Source organism: Solanum verrucosum, unplaced genomic scaffold, assembly GCF_900185275.1.
Source record: "Solanum verrucosum unplaced genomic scaffold, falcon-dt-bn FXZP01000220.1, whole genome shotgun sequence".
In the NCBI taxonomy this organism is placed as follows: Eukaryota; Viridiplantae; Streptophyta; class Magnoliopsida; order Solanales; family Solanaceae; genus Solanum; species Solanum verrucosum.
The window spans coordinates 327,520-349,708 of record NW_026020308.1 but is presented as its reverse complement, the minus strand read 5'-3'; the positions used below and the strand labels follow the sequence as shown (position 1 = coordinate 349,708).

The window sequence follows — 22,189 nt, the reverse complement described above, 5'->3', positions numbered from 1 at the left end:
CTCCACCATTTTCACCATGAATCATATTAATATTGAAATTTCAATATTTGAACCTAAGCGAGTCACGACTTAATGATTTTTGGGCTGTCTTTTTTTTTTTTTTTTTACCTCATGGAGTTTTTGTTATCTCGCTATCTAATATGATATGTTTGAATCAAGTATTGGCCTTTATTTTACCGAATTTTTTTTTTACCAAGAATTGTTCGCCATTTACAGTGGAGTTCGTATAAATGTGGAGGTGCTGTTTCTTTCTAACTTTTGGTTTACTTCTAGTTCTTGTCTCTTCCCAAGTTGTTAGCATTATTTGCTAATTTATTCATTCCATGAAATATATTTGTTTTACTATAGGAGGCATGTTGTTAATCCCCTTTTATTGTAAAAAGCATAATATTCAATCATTTGCAGTTTACTATGCATTGAAAAAAAAATCTTTTATTTATGCCACTTTATTTTCTCTTAAAGTTCAATTATTGCTTGTTTGCCATGACTTGTTTCTTAAGATTCAGCCTTCTTATACTATCATACGCTATTATTTGAACTCGATGACATCGATCCCAACTTTGGGGTGCACATCCTTGCATATTTGCTTTCTGTTATTTATTGTTGATAGAGTGTATTTCCCCTTTGTTGATCATTTTTGGCTTAATTCAAGTCTAAACCACATGGTTCATGAATTAAATTTTAGCATATTTTTTGTTGTTTGGAAGGTGCATTTAGATGAGCATGTGTTGTATGGTGGAGTTAATTCTCCCTCGGTTTGGGTTTATTCCACCAAAGTCATCTAGATCCCCTGCTTAGCACAATTTATTTTGGTGCATGTTGATCATATTGGAATTTTAAATATGTTCTTTTTCTCACGTCATTTGAACCTACACTAATATATTTCCTCCTTTTCCATTGTTGTATGTGAATTCCCACCGAGTCCATTGTGGACTCTTTTCCCTCCTCTCGAGTCAAGTAGAGAAGATGATGGACAGATTGAAAGTAGCAAACAGGGTTGGAAGCTAAAATTGCAGATCTTGGAAAGTCTGAAAAGTGGGCTGTATACAGCATTATACACTGATATACAGGTTCAGTATAACAAATGTGTGGCCAAAAATGAAGATACAGGTTGGAGGCGTCAAAAGCAAACTGTATACAGTCGATACATGGGTTGATATACAGGAAAAAGGGCTAAGAAACGATCGATATACACCGATATACAATTGGTGTATATGCTGCATAAACGAGTTTAGAATTAAACCCCCAAAAATTGCAGCAGGCCCAAGAAGGGCCCAAATTTAATCTCTCCTTTACTCTTAAATTATTTAATTGTGATTAGTTATTAAATGTTTTTATTTAACTCTAACTTTAGAATTATTAATTAACCTAATTAGACTCCCTAAAAGATAAGTTATTTTCTTTGTGTTGGTTAACTTTTAATATATATATATATATATTTTTATTAATCAAATATGTTGATCAAATTATACTTTCTAATTAAGTTAAACCTTTTGTTCTTAAAATATATCTTTTAACGCCTCTTCACTTAATCATTTTATTCATTTTAAAATTGTTTTTAAGTTGAAGTGTTTTTCTCAAATAAACTTTAAAAATGTTAGTCAAAACCTTTTCAATTAATAAAAAATAATAATACATACTTAGTCATCTTCTCAAAAAGGTTAGTCAATTAATTAAAAAATGGTTTTCATGCTTAAATTTACCAATTGAGTTTAAATCATTATTTTTAAAAATGAGTCAAGTAAATCCTAATTAATCTAGTTGTGTCAAAATTCTATTCACATGCAATTTAATTCAAATGTTTCATTTTTGGGTTCCTTTCTCTAAAAATAAATAAATAAAATAAAAATAAAAATGCGTCATTTATTTAATTATTTTCTTAATCGAACATATTATAAGTTATTATTTTTTTATGTTAAATCATTATTTTTTCTAAAAAATAGTCAAATATATTTTAGTCAAGTCGCAGGTCAACCGAATGTTAGCGGACACTTTGAATGCTTAAACCCTTCTCAAAGTGTAAATTGAACCCCGAACCCTTTTTGGGATTTTCAAATGATTTTTTCTGTTTAAATCTTTGAAAATTATAAGTTTTCTTGATTTCTTTTAAAAAATTAAGTGGCGACTCTTTTTTAAGTATTTTTCTCAAATTGTTTTATACTTAGAACATTTTAAAAAAAAAGTGATTTTTCTAAAGGTTAGTAAAATTACGGCACAACAGCCATCAGAGGTACTTTGCATTGGCCAATAGGAATCAAACTCAGGCCACCATTATTTATTAGTAAACCAATAATTGTTGTTTAATGTTCACCTACCATTGTTAATAATACACAGTTTATATTATGATCAGTCAATTAGCCAATACAAATCAAGTGATAACAATTATTAGTGCTAATAAAACAATAATTGTTGTTTACCTACCATAAAATATATTGTTTATGCAATAATTTTGAGCTCATACATACACCTCTGATGGCTGCCAATGAAAACTCTGAACTACTAGATAATACCTTGTGGCAGGCAGATTGATTTGATGGTTATTGAGGTGAGTTTATTAATCCATAATAAATTCTTATTTTTCATTCTTCTATTGTTGTGTAACAAAAGTAACAATACTGATAAGTTCTTATGTTCCTTGATGTTTTGATGATCTCCTCACAAGTGTAGGGACATGGTCCTCTGCAGAGTATGAATACTCGTCCAGTGGTCAAAGTGTTGTACAGCTGGAAAACTGTCTGCGTCAGAAGGTTGGTGAAGATGCAGAGTACTCCACCAATCAGAAGCGACGAGGTTGCTTGTTCATTGGATAATAACTTTTCATGTCTAAATATATCCAAGGAAAAACAACAAACTAATTCACTCATTCAAAAGGAGAGAGCCAGCACGTATTCTCAAGAACTTACTAAGATGAAGTTTGCAAGGGACCTGGTCCCTGCAAGACTACAATGTGAAAGGACGACAAGACAGCTGTCAGAAAAGCTGCCACTTCTGATGTGGTAGGTGCACAACTTTTCTAAACAGCAGGCTCTCAGCCAATGAGCGGTCCCAAGGAGTTTGTGTTCTTTTTAATATAGTCTCTTCCAACAAAACATAAACTCAAGATTTTGGCAAACAAAAACTCACAAGCTTAAAAGGAAAAAGCCATCTTCAAGGTAGAACGATACTTACACTCAACAAAAGGATCTGATAAAGGGCTGAAGCATCTTTGTTGAGTTTGAGTTTATGTCTATCATTTTATAGATTTTTTCATTTTGAAACTTATCAAGTATACAAGCAAAGACCATTTTGGTGAAGTATTCTCCAGCAAGCACAACAAGGACCTGATCAAGCTGCAAGCATCCGAGTGTGTCTTAGGAGTTATACTTCCATGCATATATTGTAAATCTGTTCCTAGTCTATAAAGGATTCAGATATTTGTTTCTGTGTGGAAAGGTCTAAGTCGGTTAGAGTTAGCCAATTTAGTGAGCAGTATCTGCTCGGTCAAAGTCTAAGTCATCTAGGAGCTAGTTGATTTAGTGGGCGGTGTGGTATCCGCTTAGCAAAGTCTATATTAATCAGTTAGGATTAGTATAGTGGGCAGTGTGGTATCTGCTCTGGCTCAACTAAGTGATAGGAGGTATTGCTTAGTGTGGAGATTAACAAGCTAATCTCCTTTTGTAAACTGACTTTTACTTTTGCTTGGAGAAGATTAGTGAAAGCAGTTTGAAAAGTCCTGGCAGGCCAGGTCGTGGTTTTACTCCCTTGAGCAAGGAGGTTTCCACGTAAAACACTTGTGCAATCTTTACTTTCAGTATTTATTTTACTGTCTGTTAGTGTAACTGTGTTGAGGACCTGGTCCCATTGATAGTCGTGGACGCTCACATTCCAACAAATACTTTATGTTATCATTTGATGAATTTAATCCGTCTATACCACTCTAACTTATTTAGAACAATTAGTTCATACAAAAACAAAACATCTCAATATGAAGACGAAAAAATGGAATGAAAAAAACTATGTAACTCTAGATCCCCTAGAGTACTAGTAATCATACCAGAAAAATATATAATTTTTTGACAGATCAATGTGTGTTGCAACCTTCAAGTTTTCCCTTTCAAAAAGGGGGAAATTGTTATTTGAAGTTTTGTTGATTTGACAAACTTCTGGATCTAACAAGGGACCTGATCGAGGAAAGACTGTGTACATGAAAAAGACAAAAACAACTGTCTTAAAGCTATCAAATCTGACATGGTTGGTGCACAACTTTTTAGAGTAGCAGACTCTCAACCAATGACTTTGCTCAAAGGGTTTGTGTCCATATCATATTAGTCTCTTCTCCAAAGACACAATGGAAGTTTTGGCAAACAAAGTTTAAATTTTCTGAAAATTCATTAGCTCATAAAGAAAAAACCATCTTCAAGGAAGAATATTGCTCATACTCAACAAGGGACCTAATGGAGTGTTGAAGCGTCTTTGTTGTATTCTAAGTTTTGTGTCTTGTGTTCTTATATTGTAAATCTAATCCTAAGTTATAAAGGATAGTAAATCAGTTGCTTGTCTAAGTCTTAAGGTTGAGTCAGATTAACTAGAGTTAGTTAGTCGAATCATCTATATTTTAGTCAAGGCTCTTTACATCATTGTTTTGATGTTCTCTTGGGTAGAATTGCCTAGGTGTGTCAACTAGAGTTAGTTGATGTGTGGGTGCTGCAGAGTTGCTGCTTGTCTATGCTCTTATCTTCGAGATCGGAGTTGGTGGCTAGGGTTAGCCTTGTTGGGTTCTTGAAGTCTAGATCAACTAGAGTTAATTGGTATAGTAGAGTTATTGCTTAGATTTCCTTTGTAGTAGAGTTGATACAGTAAGGGGAAAGGCATTAAGAGTTTAATTCCTAGGTTGCAAAAGTTCGTAATTTGAAACTTTGCTCCGTTTTAAGTGAAACAGCGTTTGGGCTTAAATTTTGTGAGTACAGGTCGTGGTTTTCACCTCCCTTGATCAAGGGGGTTTCCATGTAAAATCCTTGTGCCTGATCTACTTTGAGTTATTTATTTTCCGCACTATTATGTTGTCGAGGGACCTGGTCCAGGGACCACCAGTGGACGCATATATTCTAACAAGTGCTTGTGAAGAAATCGGGTCTGTTTCATTCCACAAGTATTTGTCATGGACCCTGTATCATCTCAACTATTCAAGTTCTGTGTTGTTCAGTGTAGATAATGGGAAGGATTCTCAAAGTTATGTAAATACGAAAAGAAAATCTTGTGTTGAGCATTTTAAATCTCATTTTCAACTACCACATATCAAGAACTGAGTTGCTTCAAACAACCAAGATAAAATACACTTAAGTACTTGCGTGAAATTGAATAACATAAGAGAGCAGATTGGTAACTAAATAACATACAAGAGCAGGTTGGTAACGATTCCACCTAGTGCCGACTACTAACAAGCTGGACCCTCATCTTTTTGAGTGTTGAAAGAGCATCTTTCATGCTAATTCTTGCATCAGGTCTCACTGAAGTGCAGTTCAAAGCTAATTCCATGATAGATAACAAACATTGCATCTTTGTAGTGATTTGTTCATCTCCTGGCTGTACCAAATTAGAATCCACCACCTTGTGAAGTTCACCCGGAAAGGAATCACTAATCCAACGTTGTATGCTCAAGTGTCCAGTAAATATTTCATCACTTGGTCTTGTTCGTGTGAACGTCTCCATCATCAGTATGCCAAAACTATAAACATCACCAACTCGTGGATACTATTCCATCTTGTCCATACTCTGTAATCATGGTCGAAAATGGTCATAAATCAATTTATACCAAGGGGAAAGAATTGTTTTGAGTATTTCAATGATACGAGAAAACTTTAAAAAGTTTAAATATACCTCGAGCAATATATCCAATGGTTGCAATTGTCCTTGTTTGAACAAAAGCCTCCCCTGCACCTAACATTTTTGCAATGCCAAAATCACTTACATGAGCAACCATTTCTTCATCTAACAAGACATTGCTTGGCTTCAAGTCACAATGCACCACAGGCGTTGAATAGCCATTGTGGAGATAGTCCATTGCAGATGCAACATCTATCATTATATCCAGTCTCTGCAATAAGTTCAAGAACAAGTTGTGAGAGTATAACAATTTATCAAGTGTCCCATTGGGCATGTATTCCAACACTAGGGCCTTGAAATCAAGATTGGAGCAGCTGGTGATGACTTTGGTCAGATTTCTATGGCGAAGGTTCCGGAGTATCTCACATTCCTTGTCAAAGCTTTTGAATGCACCATCCAATTGCACATTGAATACCTTTGCTGCAAAAATGATACCATCTTTAAGTATCCCTTTATAAACCATGCTAAAACTCCCATTACCAAGCAAGTTGGTTTCATTGAATCCTTCTGTTGCCTGTTCAAGTTCATAATATGAAATTCTTTCATGCCCTTTTACGAGAGACACATCCTTTTGACTAGCATTCTTCTTTGTGTTTCTCAATCTTAACACCACAATTCCAACAGTCAACATGAAGAGTGATCCAATCCCTAATAGAATATATAAACCTGTAAGCACTCTTTTTGTTCTTGATTTCTTTGTAGATTTGGTTGGGCATGGTTTTACGTTAAATCGGGAGTCACCACAACGTGCATCATTGGACAGGAAAGACTGACTGGTTACATTTGCAAAGGGACCACCAGTGGGAATTTCTCCACTGAGTTCATTGAAAGAGAAATTTAGGTATTTGAGATACACAAGAGCTTCTAATGACTTTGGAATTTACCACTAAGATTGTTATAGGACAAATCCAAGTACTCCAAGGACAACATTTTGCCAATTGATTCAGGAATAGGCCCCTCTAATCTATTATGTGCTAGAGAAAGATTAGTCAATTATCTAGACCCCCTAGAGTGCTAGGAATCTTACCAGAAAAATAATTATTTGACAAATCAATGTGTGTTGCAGCCTTCAAGTTTCCGCTCTCCAGTGGAATTTCCCCACTAAATAAATTGAATGAAACATTGAATTCTATGAGATCTTGAAGGTTCCCCAAGCTTGAAGGTAATCTAGAATACAGCTTGTTGTTATCTAGATAAAGTTTCCTCAAACTAGTAACGTTCCCTAAGCACGAGGGCACTGAACCAGAAAAATGATTTTCTGACAAGACTAATGTGCCTAGACTCTTTAAATTACAGATAACATCATGTCTGGCTCCTTCTATCTTGTTGTTAAATAAGTAAAGTTCTTGAAGGATCGACATGCCATGTACAGTATTTGGAATATGTCCAGTCAACTCATTGTTAGACAGACTCATCCTTGTCACTTCAGTAAGATTACTAACTTCTTTTGGAATGACACCCTTCAGTTTACAACCATCTGCTTCAAAACTTTGCAAGGAGTTTGAGAAATTACCAACAGATGGAGGCAAAACACCATCCAACGGATTACCAGATAACGTGTGTACTCTTAGATTCCTACAGTTTGTCAATGATGCAAGGAAGCTCAATGTTGAATCACTGACAAAATTATTCCCCCACAAGTTCAGAACCTCAAGGTATTCTAAGTTACCAAGTGATTTAGGAATTGGACCTGTGAAACTGTTTTGTGAGAGGTCAAATTGTCTGAGTTTCGATGAATTTGAGATTGAAGCAGAGATAAAACCACTCAGATTGAAGCACAGTATTTGTGCACAATAAAGTTCTTCTAGGATGGGCATTCCACGACCTAAATCTGAAGTTAGAGTACCTGAAAGCTTGTTTTCTCCAAAATCTATAATCTGCAGTGCTGACATGTTGAAAATGCTGTCAGGGATAGAGCCAGTAAGCTCATTCTGTGATAATCCCAATGCTTGAAATTTCTTAAGATTATCGAGCTCCATTGGTATCTCTCCTGTCAATTTTGGGGGAAAAGAGAAAAGGAAGAAAATTTTATACTACCTTCCAAATGCAGAAGTCCAAGATATAATTCTGTAAGAGCTGTTAAGTTGGCTAGCTCTCTTGGTACAGTTCCAGCAAACTCATTATCACCCAATTCCAATATTTGAAGCTTTCTGCATTTCTCCAGCTTTGGTGGAATAATTCCATCTAGGGAGTTTCTACCGAGGTAAAGTCCTTCCAAGTCTGGAATATGATCACATATAGTTTTTGGCAGCTTTCCAGTAAGATTGTAGTCCATAAGAGCAATTACTTGTATTGTAGTAATGTTGAAGATTGATGGTGGTATAGATCCAGTAAGCTGATTAAATTCCAGGTCTAGGATAGTCAAGTAACGAAGATCACTGATTTCTCGAGGGATTTCTCCTTCGAGAAAATTGCTCTGTAATTGCAACACTTCCAGTTTTGTTAGATTGGAAAGGGAAGTTGGAATTTTCCCCGAAAATTGGTTATTCGATAGGTACAAAAAGTGTAGGTTTGGTAACAAACTTAAAAATGATGGAATGGCTCCGGTAATGTTATTGTTTTTGGCATTAATGAATTTCAACCTCTGCAAATGAGTCAACTCTACTGGCAAATCTCCATGGAAAGTGTTGTTACTGATGTCAAGCGATGAAATAAATGAGAGGTTTCCAAGGTGTGGAGGAATGGTACCATAAAGTTGCATGCTAGAAATGTCTATAGCAGTGACTCGATGGTGATGGGAGCTGCAAGTGATTCCAATCCAGCTGCAAACCGGGATGGAAGAAGCCCAGTTTCTTGCTAAGATATTGTTAGAATGAGAAGAAATATGTGATTTAAGTGCAAGAAGAGCAGCTTCATCAGTGCTAATACTAGGAAGAGTAGCAAGTAAAGTATTGTCATGTAGGAGAATGAAAATTGCAAGAAAAATGCAACTTCTGTCCATAATTAAGCCAACTAGGTTTCTCATTCATAATGCAAAGGAATGATGTTAGAACAAGTATTTAATGATATCAAATTCAATTCAGTCAACATTTGGAGGTGTACTGTGTATGACAGAACAGTTTGTCTCTGGAGTGTTTTTTGGTTTACAATTTTTAGTTCAACAAGTTGTATTAGTGCAAGACCTCAATAGTCAAGTCTCACAACACTCAACAAGTTGTATTAGTGAAACACTCAACAAGTTGTGTGGAAGCAAGTGATTTGAAATAAAGCAGACAGATTTTTAGAGTTAATATCTCAAATGGTCACTCAACTATGCACTCTTCTCTCATAATATAGAGCTTGAAATTGAGATGCTTAAATTAAAACCTAACTAAAAGAGCTACCTAAAAGAGGAAGAAGAAACATCAATGGAGAACTAGAAAGAAACGCAGAGGAGGAGGAGAAAGAGTCAATAAAATGGGTCATATTATATTTTTTAATGAGTCGGGTCAAGTGGATGGATCTAAATGGTTTAAATGGTATTTTTTTTTTTTTATATATATAAACAATTTATACTAGCAAATTTTAATTAAAATAACAATTAAATAGATTGATCAGTGACTTGCTGAGAGAAGAGTGGATAGTTGAGTGACTTTCTGAGAGAAGAGTACATAGTTGAGTGACCATCTGAGATATTAATTCCAGCTTTTTATGTGTTTTTGGGTTTAGACTAAAGAATGTCAATAGTCAAGTCTTCTCAACCTTGCCACTCACCACACTCAAAATTTCTTCAAATATCATATTATTGTGTTGATTGATACTAAATGATGGAAAACAAAAGGTTTGGCAATATCTAACAATTATTTAATATTTAATAGGATTTCATTAATTTACATAACTATTTATTAATCTTTAAATTCCCTATATTCATCCGAAATGTGAAAAGTTTTGCATGTTATTGACCAATACCATTCTTATTATTAGTTTAAACTAAATGCATACTTGAAAGCAATATGTTAAAGAAAAGATTGATCTTACAAAATGTCACGCCCCGAGACTACCCCCGAGACGCGGACACGGGACCTAGGACCACAAGTGATCCCAAGCTAACTCTGCTGGCATGATCATGAGCATACTAAAGATAAGTTGAATAATAAACTGATGCGGAAGCTATAATCATTAATAAAATGAAAAAAAATGGGGAATACCCATATATAACCGAGATATATGAACACTGATGAGTTTAATACAAAGAAGATATTAACTCAATTCTAAGCTAAATCTAACTATGTCTGAAAATAGCCTCTAACTGACTAGAAATGCTAGGACAGGTCCCAGCTAAGTCTAGCAAAACTGAAACTAAAGGACTAAAAATACTGAAAAGAAACTCATGACTATTGTCCTCGAAGAATGAGGACTCACCACTGATTCTGCTGAACTGGAGATCGGGAACCGATCTAAGCGTAATCTGGATGCTGAGAACTTGAACCTACATCACGAGAAGATGTAGCGCAGAGTATACGTCAGTACTTGAAAGGTACTGAGCATGCAGGATAGAATACAGCTGAAATAACATATAACTAAACGAGCAATAACGCAAGAGCATAATCTGAACATGATATAGCTACTGAATACTGAGCTAACTGAATGCAATGATCAAATTTATAACATGCTGAAACTGAATATTGACTGTACTGTAAATGAGGTCAATGCAATAGAATCTGAGTGAACTGTGGGAGTTACTAATAACCGACAATAAAACCACATAAGCTAAATGTGGAGTCCGATGTATACGCCCCATCAGAGGACCCAATATACCCGGCCAAAGGTATAGAGGCATGACTGGCGTAATCACTAACTGATATTGCACACAAAGAGGACTTACACCCACGTGGCTCGTAGTTCTGGGACTATATGGGTACGCTGAACCCTAGACCAACTCGATATTATGCTACTCCCAATAGATTAAGTGGTTAACACATTATGACTGAGTTTCTGTATTTAATGGATAGCTCAAAACTGAACATGCAATCTGAGAATGCAACAATTAATCTGATAATGATGCATTCATAAACTGAGGAATGTATACATTATGACTGAATAGCTCAAAATACTGACATGTAGATACTCATACTTGAAAACTCCTTCTTAGAAAACAATTCAAAATCATATTATACTATGATCATTGATGACTTGGGAAGTCATGCTTACTACATAAACATTGATGGTATATCTAGATACCATATTGTTCATACATTGATGACCTATTCGATTGTCATATTAATCATGTTTTAGAAGCTCTTTCTCAAAACTCATCTTAACTTTCTCAAAACTCAGTTTAAAACTCAAGTGTTGTCTTAAAAAAAGCTTCTCAAGATTTATAACTCAAAATAGGGTTTATGCTGAAATATACTGATAATGTGGCGTTCAAAACTGGAGCATGTATATCTGAATAACTGAAATATCTAACCTAGCATGTGTAATTCAAGAACTAAAGAAATACATAGCTAGGGTTCTGAAATTCATGCAATAAATTGAGTACAAACATGATAATCTGATTTGAAATTCTAGAAACCCTAGGTCTGTTAATAGTAAGAGAATCAAGAAACTGACTGAGTTCTAGGGACCTAATGGGCAAAAGGAATCCACTAGTGAAATCCCACATACCTGGTGACGAATTCCACGAAGAAATCCTTCAATTTCAGGGCTGAAACTGGAGGAAACTTGTTACGTTCTTGAACTAAGGTTCTTGACCTCTTTCTCCTCTTAGTGTTCTAATTTTTCTAAGTTTTGAAGAATGATCTGACTTAGGTAAGTTCTAGTTATGTTTCTAGGCTTAAACTGACTAAAACCTCATAATTTAGGGTCTAAACGATGTAGCTTAGGGGTCCAACGAAATAGGAAAAGACCAAAAGACCCCTGACTTAACTGCTGTCGGAGTGATCGACGGACAGGACCTATGGGCCGTAGGTCAATCTACGGTCCGTAGATTGGGGTCGTAGGTCAAGTCTGCCCGACAGGGCTTCACTAAAATGAGCACAACTTTTTACTCGGAGGTTGGATTTTAGAAAACTCAGTGGCATTGGAAAAAGGGTTCAATTATCTATCATATAGTAGGTCATGGGATACCTAATTCCTTTTGTGCTAAGAGTGATGACCATTTGAAGTTGACCTAATTAACAATTTCCACCTAATTGGCTGTTGGCCTTCACCAATGATAAGACCTACGGACCGTGGATCGAATGACGGTCCGTGCTGGTCAGCCGTCATTCGTGTCAGAGGCTGGGTAAAGGGAGCCTCGATCCACGAACCGTGGTCTGGCCTACGGACCGTGGGTCTGTCCGTGGGTCGAGACTTAGCCGATTTTCTGAGCTGGGTTTGGGGAGGGGTTGCAGTGGTGAACCACGGACCACCAACACGGGCCGTGGTCTGACCTATGGTCCGTGGGTTGCACCTACAACTTCTCAAAATCTGCATGTTTGGTCTGTTTCGGATACGGGGCGTTACACAATAAAATGATTTTATTCAAAAGTACTTAACCAATATATTGACCATATTCATCTTCAAGAGTTTTTATTACGTATTAATCATATGTTATTAACTATTAGTTTGTAACTTATAGATGAATATGATCACTTTATGACTTTTTAGCTTGCAATTATGTTAGGAGGTGAAAATGTTGTGAAAATATTTTGATTAACTAAGATTTAACTTAATAGATATTTTATAACATTTTGAATTAGGATAGGGGTAAAATGGTATTTCAACTTTTAACTTTGTGGCTTTCCTCTGTTAGTACAACTAGTTTCACAGCACGTGCCGCACGTGTGTATCGTATCATATAGTATATGATGTTGTAAAATGAAATTAACTTGATTTTGGAGAAAAAAGAATGGAAGAAACACTCAATATTTTGTTGAATATTTGTAGTCATTGGCAATGCAACAATCGTATAATCAAAATAAGTTGCTTCCTACAACTGTGACAAAAACCACTCAAGTACTTGTGAAAAATTAAAATCTTAATCTAACTTGCATACGTAATCAAATAAGATACAAGAGTAGACGGTCTGATTCCACCTATGGCCGATTATTGACAAGATGTAGCCTAATCTTTTTCAGTGTTGAAAGAGCATCTTTCATGCTAATTCTTGCATCAGGTGCCACTAAAGTGCAGTTCAAAGCTAATTCCATGATAGATAACAAACATTGCATCTTTGCATCAATTTGTTCATCCCCTGGCTGCACTAAATAGTAATCCACCACCTTATGAATTCCACTTGGGAAAGAATCACTAACCCAACGTTGTAGGCTCAATTCTCCTGTAAATATTTCATCACTTGGTCTTCTTCTTGTGAACGTCTCCATCATTAGGATGCCAAAACTATAAACATCACAACTCGTGGATACTATTCCATCTTGTCCATACTCTGTAATCATGGTAAAAAATTATCATAAAAGCTTCCTAGTTAAAATGGAATATGCCAAAACTGAGAGCATCAATCCATATCTAGGGGAAAGAATTGCTTAACTATAAAAGTTTCTAATATACCTGGAGCAATATATCCGATGGTTGCAATTGTTCTTGTTTGAACGAAAGTCTCCCCTGCATCTAACAATTTTGCAATGCCAAAATCACTGACATGACCAACCATTTCTTGATCTAGCAAGACATTGCTTGGCTTCAAGTCACAATGCACCACAAGTGTTGAATAGCCATTGTGGAGATAGTCCATTGCAGATGCAACATCTATCATTATATCTAATCTCTGCAATAAGTTCAAGAACAAGTTGTGAGAATATAACCATTTATCAAGTGTCCCATTGGGCATGTATTCCAACACTAGGGCCTTGAAATCAAGGTTGGAGCAGCTCGTTATGACTTTGGTCAGATTTCTGTGGCGAAGGTTCCGGAGTATCCCACATTCTGTGTCAAAACTTTTGAAAGCACCCTCCAATTGCACATTGAATACCTTTACTGCCAAAAGAGTACCATCCTTAAGTATCCCTTTGTAGACCATGCTAAAACTCCCTGTACCAAGCAAGTTGCTTTCATCAAATCCTTCTGTTGCATGTTCAAGTTCATAATAGGAAATCCTTTCATGCTCTTTTACCAAAGGCACATCTGCTTGACTTGCATTCTTCTTTGTCTTTCTCAATCTTAACACCACATATGCAACGGCCAACACAAGGAGTGATCCAATCCCTAACAATGTATATAAACCGATAAGCACTCTCTTTCCTCTTGGCTTCTCTGTTGACTTGCTTTGACATGGTTTTACATTAATCCAGGAGTCACCACAGAGTGCATCATTGGATAGGAAAGATTGACTGGTGACATTTTTAAATGGACCACCAGTGGGAATTTCTCCACTGAGTTTATTGAATGAGAAATTCATGTATTTGAGATACACAAGAGCTTCTAATGAATTTGGAATTTCACCACTAATATTGTTATAGGACAAATCCAAGTATTCCAGTGACAACATTTTGCCAAATGAATCTGGAATAGCCTCATCTAATCTATTATGTGTTAGAAAAAGATCCGTCAATTCAGCTAGACCCCCTAAAGTGCTAGGAATTTTACCAGAAAAATCATTTTTTGATAAATCAATGAGTGTCACTGCCTTTAAATTTCCCAACTCCAGAGGAATATGGCCGCTTAACGAATTGGATGAAACATTGAATTCTATGAGGTCTTGAAGGTTCCCCAAGTTTGCAGGTAATCTAGAATTCAGCCTGTTGTAAGCTAGATTAAGTTTCCTCAAACTAGTAACATTCCCTAAGCATGAGGGTACCAAACCAGAAATATGATTTCCTGACAAGTCTAATGCACCAAGATCCTTTAAACTGCATAAAACATTTGGTATGGTTCCTTCAATCTCGTTGCTTTGTAGATAAAATTCTTGAAGGTTTAACATGTCTTGGACAGTATTTGGAATATGTCCAGTCAACTTATTCTTATACAAACTCATATATATCACTCCTGTAAGATTACCAATTTCTCGAGGAATGACGCCCTTTAGCTTACAGCCATGTCCTTGAAAATTTTGCAGCGAGTTTGAGAAATTACCAACAGATGCCGATAAGGCCCCATCCAATGCATTCTCATTAAACCGGAGTGCTCTTAGTTTCCTACAGTTTGTTAATGATGTAAGGAAGCTCAATGATGAATCGCTGATAAAATTATTCAGCTCCAAGTTCAGAACCTCAAGGTACTCTAAGTTACCTAGTGATTCGGGAATTACACCTGTGAAACTATTGTCTGAGAGATCAGCCATTCTGAGTCTTGAAGAATTTGAGATTGAATCAGATATAAAACCACTTAGACTATTTCCTCCACAATAAAGTTCTTCAAAATTGGGCATTCCACGCCCTAAATTCGAAGGTAGAGTACCTGAAAGCTTGTTTATTGAAAAATCAAGGATCTGCATTGCTGATATATTGAAAATGCTTTCAGGGATAGAACCAGTAAACTCATTCTGGTCTAACATCAGCAGCTGTAGTTTCTTAAGATTACCTAGCTCCGCTGGTATCTCTCCTGTCAATTTCGGGAAATATATGAGTACAAGTTTGGTGAAGAGAGGAAAGGAAGAAAATTTCAGATATCTTGTGAGGAAATAGCATACTACCTTCCAAGTGTTGTAATCCAAGATATAATTCTGTAAGAGCTGTTAAGTTGGCTAGCGCTCTTGGTACAGTTCCAGTAAACTCATTGTAAGACAGAGACAATATTTGAAGTTTTCGGCATTTCTCCAGGTTTGGTGGAATAATTCCACCTAGAGAGTTGCTTGAGAGGTGAAGCCCTTCCAAGTTTGGAAGACGGTCACATAAAGTTTTTGGAAGATTTCCGGTCAGATTGTTGTTGGTAAGAGCAATTCCTTGCATTGTAGTAATGTTAAAGATTGATGGTGGTATAGAGCCAGTAAGCTGATTATCTTGCAGGTTTAGGACAATCAAGTAACGAAGATCACCGATTTCTTTAGGGATCTCTCCTTTGAGAAAATTTGTGTGTATTGTCAACAATTCCAGCTTTGTCAGATTGGAAATAGAAGATGGAATTTTCCCCGAAAATTGGTTGCTCGAGAGGTACGCAAAGTGTAGGTTTGGTAACAAACTTAAAAATGATGGAATGGTTCCGGTGAAGTTATTACTTCTGACATTAATCAATTTCAACCTCTGCAAATGGGCCAACTCTACTGGCAAATCTCCATGGAAAGTGTTGTTACTGATATCAAGGGAGACGAGAAATGAGAGGTTTCCAAGGTGTGGAGGAATGGTACCATGAAGTTGCATGCTAGAAATGTCTAAAGCAGTGACTCGATGGTAGCGAGAGCTGCAAGTGATTCCAATCCAGCTGCAAACCGGGGTGGAAGAAGACCAGTTGCTTGCTAAGATGATGTTAGGATCAAAAGAAATGTGTGATTTAAGTGCAAGAAGAGCAGCTTCGTCAGTGCTTATATTAGGAACAGTAGCAAGTAAAGTATGGTGATGAAGTAGAATGAGAACTGCAAGAGCAAAGAGAAGATTGCAACTTCTTCCCATAATTAATTACTATGACAAGAAGGTCTCTCTTTTTTACTTGTTGAGCTAAAACAAGAATTGATTTATATAAGGTTTATTAGTTTCTGGATATTTTGTTATTAGTACTTTTGGTTAGCACAAGTTGTATTGTAAGTTGTGACCACCTCTGTCTGTTTTTCTTCTGTGGGGTTGGAGTGTGAACAGAAATAGACACTAATGTCTTACTACTAATGGAAACAAACATTATTGTGGTCAATAAAAAAAGAATTTTATGTGCTAAAGCAGATTTTTATGACAAATTGCCCTGTGTGGGCTTTAGTAGTCAAGCCTTTTTATATGACTTTCACACTGTATGATAATCTCCAATTGTAATTTGCAAATAATGAATCAAGTAGTGAAGAAAATATCAAAGTAAACCAAGTCAACAATTTAGGCACTAGGCATTCTATTGCCTTTATGATATGTGCCAAAAAAGTCAACTTCATAGTCCTTTTTTTCTGTTTTCCAAGATAGTTATGTATACTTTTCATCTTTCCAGCACCGCATCAAGAACTTCCTCAACAATTCTTGGATCTTTAGATTGAGTGTCAATAATGCCAAGAAGTCGGTTTGAGTACTCTTCCACGGCCTCCCAAAGATCTAAAGCCTAAGTCTTCCTTTTTCACAATCAATTACAAAAGGAGCTATCTGGGATAAGCTATTTTTGGAATTTATCTCACACTCCCTCAAGAAATTGGCTCTAGATACGAATTATTGGTTCTTAGCAATGAAATTAAAGAAACAACATAGGCTTTGGGAGAGAAAAAATATATCACTGTTGACAAATGAAATTATTTTATTAACCACTCAAAGACTTACATTTATGGCAATAAACTTATTTGCAAATTCAAATAACAAACAAAAAGGAAACTAACTTGTAAATTCAAGCCACACGACACTCTAATAAAAATAATTAAATCCTAGAAGTTAGCGACTCGTAAGCTAAATTCCTGCAAAAGAAATCTTTTAGAGATAATGTAGAGTATCTGCTTCCACCTAGTGTTGACTACTGACAAGCTGGAGCCTAATCTTTTGGAGTGTTGAAAGTACATCTTTCATGCTAGTTCTTGCATTAGGTGCCACTAAAGTGCAACTCAAAGCTAATTCTATAATTGATAACAAACACTGCATCTTTGCATCAATTTGTTCATCCCCTGGCTGTACCAAATAGTAATCCACCACCTTATGAACTTCACTTGGGAAGGAATCACTAATCCAACATTGTATGCTCAATTCTCCACTAAATATTTCATCACTTGGTCTTCTTCTTGTGAACGTCTCCATCATCAGAATGCCAAAACTATAAACATCACAACTCGTGGATACTATTCCATCTTGTCCATACTCTGTAATCATGGTAAAAGATGATAATAAAAACTTCCTAGTTAAAATGCAACATGCCAAAACTGAGAGTATCAATCCATTTCTAGGCGAAAGAATTGTTTAACTATAAAATGTTCTAATATACCTGGAGCAATTTATCCAATGGTTGAAATTGTCCTTGTTTGAATGAAAGCCTCCCCTGCACCTAACATTTTTGCAATGCCAAAATCACTGACATGACCAACCATTTCTTGATCCAACAACACATTGCTTGGCTTCAAGTCACAATGCACCACAGGTGTTGAATAGCCATTGTGGAGATAGTCCATTGCTGATGCAACATTTATCATTATGTCTAATCTCTGCAATAAATTTAAGAACAAGTTGTGAGAGTATAACCATTTATCAAGTGTCCCATTGGGCATGTATTCCAACACCAGGGCCTTGAAATCAAGATTGGAGCAGCTTGTTATGACTTTGGTCAGATTTCTGTGGCGAAGGTTCTGGAGTATCCTACATTCCGTGTCAAAACTTTTGAATGCACCCTCCAATTGCACATTGAATACCTTTGCTGCCAAAAGTGTTCCATCCTTAAGTACCCCTTTATAGACCATGCTAAAACTCCCATTACCAAGCAAGTTGCTTTTGTTGAACCCTTCTGTTGCCTGCTCAAGTTCATAATAGGAAATTCTTTCATGCCCTTTTACCATACACCCATCTACTTGACGTGTATTATTCTTTGTCTTTTGCGATCTTATAAATACATACACGAGGGCCAATACAAGCAATAACACACCCACTCCCAAAATGATGTATAGAATCAAGATTGTCTTTTTCCTCTTGTGATATTGGATGAAACACGGTGACACATTGAACTTAGAATCACCACAGAGTGCATCATTGGACAAGAAACATTGACCTGTGGCATTTGAAAAAGGACCACCTGTTGGAATCTCTCCACTTAGTTTATTGAATGAGAAGTTCATGTATTTGAGATACACAAGAGCTTCTAATGACTTTGGAATTTCACCGCTAAGATTGTTATAACACAAATCCAAGAATTCCAATGCCAACATTTTTCCAAATGAATCTGGAATAGGCCCGTCTATTCTATTATGTGCTAAAGAAAGTTTAATCAATTGATGTAAACCCCCTAGAGTGCTAGGAATCTTACCAGAAAATATATTTTTTGACAAATCAATGATTGTCGCAGCCTTTAAATTTCCAATCTCGAGGGGAATTTCCCCACTCAATAAATTGGATGAAATATTGAACTCTATGATATCACGAAGCCCCCCCAAGCTTGCAGGTAATCTAGAATTCAGCCTGTTAAAAGCTAGATGAAGTGTCCTCAAACTAGTAGCATTACCTAAGCATGGTGGCACTGAACCGGAAAACTGATTTCCTGACAAGTCTAATGCACCAAGATTCTTTAAACTGTTCATGACATCTGGTATGGTTCCTTTAATCTCGTTGCTTTGTAGGTAAAGTTCTTGAAGGTTCAACATGCCTTGGACATTTTTTGGAATATGTCCAGTCAATTCATTGTTGAACAGACTCATCCTTGTCAGACCAGTAAGATTACTGATTTCTTCAGGAATGATGCCCTTAACTTGACAACCATTTCCTTCAAAAATTTGCAGCGAGTTTGAGAAATTACCAATAGATGCTGGCAAAACCCCTTCCAATGCATTCTCATAAAACCAAAGTGCTTTTAGTTTCCTACAGTTTGTTAATGATGTAAGGAAGCTCAATGATGAATGACTGATAAAATTATTGTTGTTCAAGTTCAGAAGCTCAAGGTTTTCTAAGGTACCAAGTGATTCAGGAATTACACCAGTGAAACTGTTGTCTGAGAGATCAAGCATTCTAAGTCTTGACGAATTTGAGATTGAAGCAGACATAAAACCACTTAGATTATTTTCTGCGCAAAGAAATTCTTCTAGGAGGGGTATTCCACAGCCTAAATCTGAAGGTAGAGTACCTGTAAGCTTGTTTATTGTAAGTGTTAGGGACTGCAGTGTTGATATGTTGAAAATGCTTGCAGGGACAGAACTAGTAAGCTTGTTCCCAGCTAACCTCAGATGCTGTAGTTTCTTAAGATTACCTAGCTCCATTGGTATCTCTCCTGTCAATTTTGGGGAAATATATTATTACTTGTTTGGCGAAAGAAAGAAAATTTAAGGAAATATCGTACTACCTTCCAAATGCAGAGCTGCAACGTGTAATGCTGTTAGAGCAGTTAAGTTGGCTAGCTCTCTTGGTACAGTTCCAGTAAACTCATTGTAAGTCAATGAAAAGACTTGAAGCTTTTTGCATTTTTCTAAGTTTGGGGGAATAACACCACCTAGGTAGTTTCCTGATAGGTAAAGCCCTTCTAAGTTTGGAAGATTGTCACATATAGTTATTGGAAGTTTTCCAGTAAGATTGTTGCTGGTAAAGGCAATGTTTTGCATTGTTGTAATGTTAAAGATTGATGGTGGTATTGTGCCAGTAAACTTGTTTAGTTGCAGGTCTAAAAAAGTCAGATAGCGAAGATCACCGAGCTCCCGAGGGATATCTCCTTCAAGACAATTTCCCTGGAAGCTCAATACTTCCAACTTTGTTAGATTGGAAAGGGAAGGTGGAATCCTCCCCAAAAATTGGTTCATCGCAAGGTACATGTATCGAAGGTTAGGTAACAAACTTAAAAATGATGGAATGGCTCCTGTGAAGTTATTTCTTCTGATATCAAACAATTTTAACCTCTGCAAATGACCCATCTCCTTTGGCAAATCTCCATGGAAAGTGTTGTTACTGATGTCAAGGGAGACGAGAAATGAGAGGTTTCCAAGGTGTGGAGGAATGGTACCATGAAGTTGCATGCTAGAAATGTCTAAAGCAGTGACTCGATTGTGGCGGGAGCTGCAGGTGATTCCAATCCAGCTGCAAACCGGGCTGGAAGAAGACCAGTTGCTTGCTAAGATGTTGTTAGGATGAGAAGAAATGTGTGATTTCAGTGCAAGAAGAGCAGCTTCATCAGTGCTAATATTAGGAACAGTAGCAAGAGAAGTATAGAGAAGAACAAAAACTGCAAGAGCAAAGAGAAGATTGCAACTTCTGTCCATAACAATGACAAGAAGGTTTCTAATTTTTACTTTGTTGATCTAAAACAAGAAATGATAATGCAAATAATTAATGATCTTAGAAGATCTATATAATGAGATCAATTACATTGTTGTTTGGTTAAAAGTATCAATATTGAGTTGTACAAGTCAGTCAACTCTGGAGGTGCAGTCTTTGGAGTGTCTTTTAGAAAATACTGTCAAGTTGTATAAGTGAAAGTCAGTCTTTGGAGTGTCTTTTATCTAATAGTTTCATTTTGGAGTGTCTTTTAGCTAATAGTATGTCAAGTTGTATTAGTGAAAGTCAGTCAACTTCTTGAGGTGTACTCTTTGGAGTGACTTTTATCTAATAGTGTCAATTTGGAATGTCTTATATTGAGCAGTCAACCAACTGAGCTAATAAAATTCGTCTATATAGAAATGTTACATGATATTGTACAAAGATATAGATAGATAGCATATCTTTAGGATTTCCTCTTTATTTCTTTCCTTAGTTAGCTTTTAATGTTATTGTATTGGGATAATACATATATTTGACCTTAAACTTGGCTTCAAATTTTAACTTTGACCTCCAACTTTCATAGTGCACAAACAAGCACTTTAACTATCCGACCTTTTAATAAATAAACACGCAATTTTTGGAGCCAAGAGCGTGAAATGCAAACGCTGCCACGTGTATTAGTGAGCCACTCAATGGCTGCCAACAAATTAAACACTTTACACGTCCATTTTAGAACTATAAAAAAATAAAATTAATTAAGGGTAGAGTTGTGATTTCAGCATTTTTTTCACTGTTGTGTGCCTCAAAAATTACTTCTCACTCGCGCAAAATGCGTGCACATCACGCGTTTTGCCAGGTAAGACACGCATGTTTATTTATTAAAAGGTTGGATAGTTAAAGTGTCTATTTGTGCACTTTGAAAGTTGGAGGTCAAAGTTAAAATTTGAAGCCAAGTTTAAGGTCCAATATATGTATTATTCCTATTGTATTTATACATGTTTACCTATTGAATAGTATACAAGTTGTTCTCTCCAATTCCTTGCACAAGTAATACATGAATAAGTAACTTTGCCTAATTAACTAATTCATGTATTACTAATATCTGCATAACTCTAACTAGGTGTCAAACCAATTCTTAAAAAATTATTTCAAATCTTCAAAAACACTCCAAAAACTGGATTTTGAGTTTTTGAAAGATATTAAAACTGAATCTGAACAAACAAACACATTGTTCTTGAGTTTGTTGCGATGCCTGTGTGGAATTTTATAAAGAGTTAATGGCCAAAAACACGTATTGTTTTCTGTTTGATTGGCTGCGGAGACTAAGAAAGTAAAATAATTCAGTCTACCAAATTGCCAAGAGAAGAATGAAATGGCAAGCATTTGTTGTTTTCTTCTTCTAATTTTCAGTATTTTAC

The 22,189-nt window shown here is 36.1% G+C and overlaps 3 protein-coding genes and 1 pseudogene across 3 annotated transcripts; all 4 read right to left on the bottom strand.

Moving 5' to 3' along the window:
- Window positions 1-5,335: 5,335 nt before the first annotated feature.
- On the bottom strand, window positions 5,336-6,264 carry LOC125835140 (receptor kinase-like protein Xa21). The gene is made up of 2 exons (XM_049514278.1): window positions 5,857-6,264; window positions 5,336-5,751 (listed from the first exon to the last, which is right to left on the bottom strand). The coding sequence occupies exons 1-2, from the start codon at window positions 6,134-6,136 to the stop codon at window positions 5,714-5,716; spliced, it is 318 nt and encodes a 105-aa protein (XP_049370235.1). The 5' UTR covers window positions 6,137-6,264; the 3' UTR covers window positions 5,336-5,713.
- A 587-nt stretch (window positions 6,265-6,851) lies between these two features.
- Window positions 6,852-8,803, bottom strand: LOC125835075 (LRR receptor-like serine/threonine-protein kinase GSO2). The gene is made up of 2 exons (XM_049514210.1): window positions 7,900-8,803; window positions 6,852-7,852 (listed from the first exon to the last, which is right to left on the bottom strand). The coding sequence occupies exons 1-2, from the start codon at window positions 8,801-8,803 to the stop codon at window positions 6,852-6,854; spliced, it is 1,905 nt and encodes a 634-aa protein (XP_049370167.1).
- Window positions 8,804-12,860: 4,057 nt separating this feature from the next.
- On the bottom strand, window positions 12,861-15,061 carry LOC125835074 (probable LRR receptor-like serine/threonine-protein kinase At3g47570). The gene is made up of 2 exons (XM_049514209.1): window positions 13,333-15,061; window positions 12,861-13,210 (listed from the first exon to the last, which is right to left on the bottom strand). The coding sequence occupies exons 1-2, from the start codon at window positions 15,059-15,061 to the stop codon at window positions 12,861-12,863; spliced, it is 2,079 nt and encodes a 692-aa protein (XP_049370166.1).
- Window positions 15,062-16,087: 1,026 nt separating this feature from the next.
- LOC125835073 (receptor kinase-like protein Xa21) lies at window positions 16,088-20,773 on the bottom strand (annotated as a pseudogene).
- Window positions 20,774-22,189: the final 1,416 nt, after the last annotated feature.